The sequence below is a fragment of the Austrofundulus limnaeus genome, unplaced genomic scaffold (genome assembly GCF_001266775.1).
Source record: "Austrofundulus limnaeus strain Quisiro unplaced genomic scaffold, Austrofundulus_limnaeus-1.0 Scaffold27, whole genome shotgun sequence".
NCBI classification, from domain to species: domain Eukaryota; kingdom Metazoa; phylum Chordata; class Actinopteri; order Cyprinodontiformes; family Rivulidae; genus Austrofundulus; species Austrofundulus limnaeus.
Window position 1 is genome coordinate 2,653,262 of NW_013952429.1, and position 2,114 is coordinate 2,655,375.

General features: G+C 54.9%; 1 protein-coding gene across 5 annotated transcripts in view; it reads right to left on the reverse strand.

The window, feature by feature from the left end:
* ntn1a (netrin 1a) overlaps positions 1-1,704 on the reverse strand; it is a 60,233-nt gene extending 58,529 nt beyond the window's left edge. For 2 of the 5 annotated variants that reach the window (XM_014004983.1, XM_014004979.1), the window contains exons 1-2: positions 1,264-1,704; positions 132-1,180 (exon numbers count right to left, since the gene is read on the reverse strand). In XM_014004983.1, the coding sequence (XP_013860437.1) occupies positions 132-1,149 (1,018 nt within the window). In that variant the 5' untranslated portion in view covers positions 1,150-1,180; positions 1,264-1,704. The remainder of the gene's footprint in view (positions 1-131; positions 1,181-1,263) is intronic. The other 3 variants (XM_014004980.1, XM_014004982.1, XM_014004981.1) reach the window with 3 other exon arrangements.
* Between the last annotated feature and the right edge of the window lie 410 nt (positions 1,705-2,114).

Sequence of the window (2,114 nt, forward strand, 5' to 3'; positions counted from 1 at the left end):
ATTATTATCTTTTAAAAAATGAATTTTGATAGTCTTGTCTGAATTTACCAACAGGCCTACCATGAGAAAATAAACCTGCACCATATCAGTGAACGCCGAACCGAACCGGACCGGAGCGGACCCGGACTTACCCACGCACTCGTTGGCCTCGCGRGCCGTGGCTCTCTGCCACGGCCGGTCGTAGTGGAAGGGCTTGCACCTGTCGCACTCGGGCCCCGCCGTGTTGTGTTTACAGTCGCACACCAGGCTGCCCTCGCGGTCCTTCACGCAGCGGCTCGCGTGCCCGTTGCACTTGCACCTCCCGCCGACCTGCAGGTCCGACACGGAGTAGAAGTAGGAGTCCCGCGCCGGCTCCGAGTCGTCCTCGTTCTCGTCGCCGAACGTGTGCAGGCGGCCGAAGACCACCTTGATGTCGGTGGCGGTGACCCAGTCCTGCAGCACCGGCGAGTTGTCGAAGTCGTGCGCGGACGGTCGGCCGTCCAGCGTGCTGAAGGCGATGAGRCCGCCGCTCAGCGGGTGCATGTCGGTGTGGGAGTCCGTGCACACGGCCTCCTGCTCGTTCTGCTTCGTGATCACGGCCCGGTTCGGTTTGTTGTACATCTTCCTGCACTGGGTCGAGTAGAACTGGAAGGGCACCCAGGTCTTCCCGTAGTCCATGGACTTGTAGATGACCATGGACTCGGGTCTCGGGGAGCAGAACTGCAGGCTCACGTAGGTCACCTCGAACTTCTTGCCCAGGGACAGGGTCAGCGTGACGTTCTGCGGGAACTGGACGAAGTTCTCGGACTGCCAGCAGGTCAGATTGTGCGGGTTGTTCAGGTCCGTCAGGTAGGCGGGCGGGTGGTACTTCCTGGGGTCGGACGCGTCGCAGGTGTGACAGGTCCTGGTGCGCTCGGCGCCCTTGTCCGCGGAGCTCAGGACGCAGAAGCGGCTCGGGGTTTTGTGGCCGCACGTGCTGGACGCCCTCACCTCCTTCCCGAAGGCGGCGTTCACGAAGTCCGGGATGCAGCGGCGCGGGGTGCCGGGCTCATCGTAGCAGGGGTCCGGAGGGGAGGTCTGCGCCGCGAACAGACTCACCCCGTAGCCGCCGAGCGCGCTCCGGAGCCACACGGAGGCGGCGAGAAGAAGCACATCCACAGCCCTCATCATGGGTCCGGTGGGGGTCCTAAAGTGTCTCCTGCTGGATGGAGGAGGTGGGGGTGATGGAAATCATGTGAACTTTCTACAATTAAGTCTGTTTTTATTAATAAAGCTTCAACTTACCTGAAAATAAGTGAAAAAGGGTGTGAGGATGGGAGATGATCTGAGGCTCCTCCGCTTCTCTTCGCTTCTTCCAGTCTCGTGCGTTCAGATGTGTTAAAAACCAGGAGCTGGTGGACTTCAGGGTGTCCTTAAAGCAAGTCCCACTCCTCCTGCCGCTCTTTAAAAAAAAAAAACAAACCCTCTCTCTCCCCCTGCTGCTCTTTCTTTTAACTCTCGGATGTTGCCTGGCGTTGCATGAGTTCAGCTCATCCCGGCTGTGCGTGCGCGCGTCTCTCTGTGTGTTTGTGCGTGTGTGGAGGAGCTTGAGTGGTGGTAGTGGGGGGGTGTTGAGACACCAGGTGGGACAATCACATCCTCATCAGTTTGGCTGCTGTTCAAAACAGACAAGTTAATTAAAGGCATTACTTGAAGGAAAGCCYATCGCCCGCAATCTTTCATGTCAGAGATTTAGACTAAAGTTATGTTAAGAAAAACAAAAAAGTTGTGTGCAGTCTCGTGCCATATTGCGAGAAGTGACGCTCGGAATATGTGTTGGGTTTGCAGTGCTGGCCCTAGCCATTTCGGTGCCCTAGGCAAGTTGAAGGGCAACCCCCCCACCCCAACTATGTCCCACCCACCCCAATTTAAACCCCTAAAATAAGTTTGACAGTGAAAGGTACTATGGTAAACTTATAATAACATGCATGTCAACTTGTACAGATTGCGGATTGTCCGTAAATTATAAGGATTTTACGTCATTTTGCAGGACGTAAAGGGCATTTTCACAGATTTTTTCAAGTCTTACGGATTTTTTTCAAAACCTCATTTTCAAAATTATCTAACATGTCAGAGTCTGTAGGACGATTAAAAAA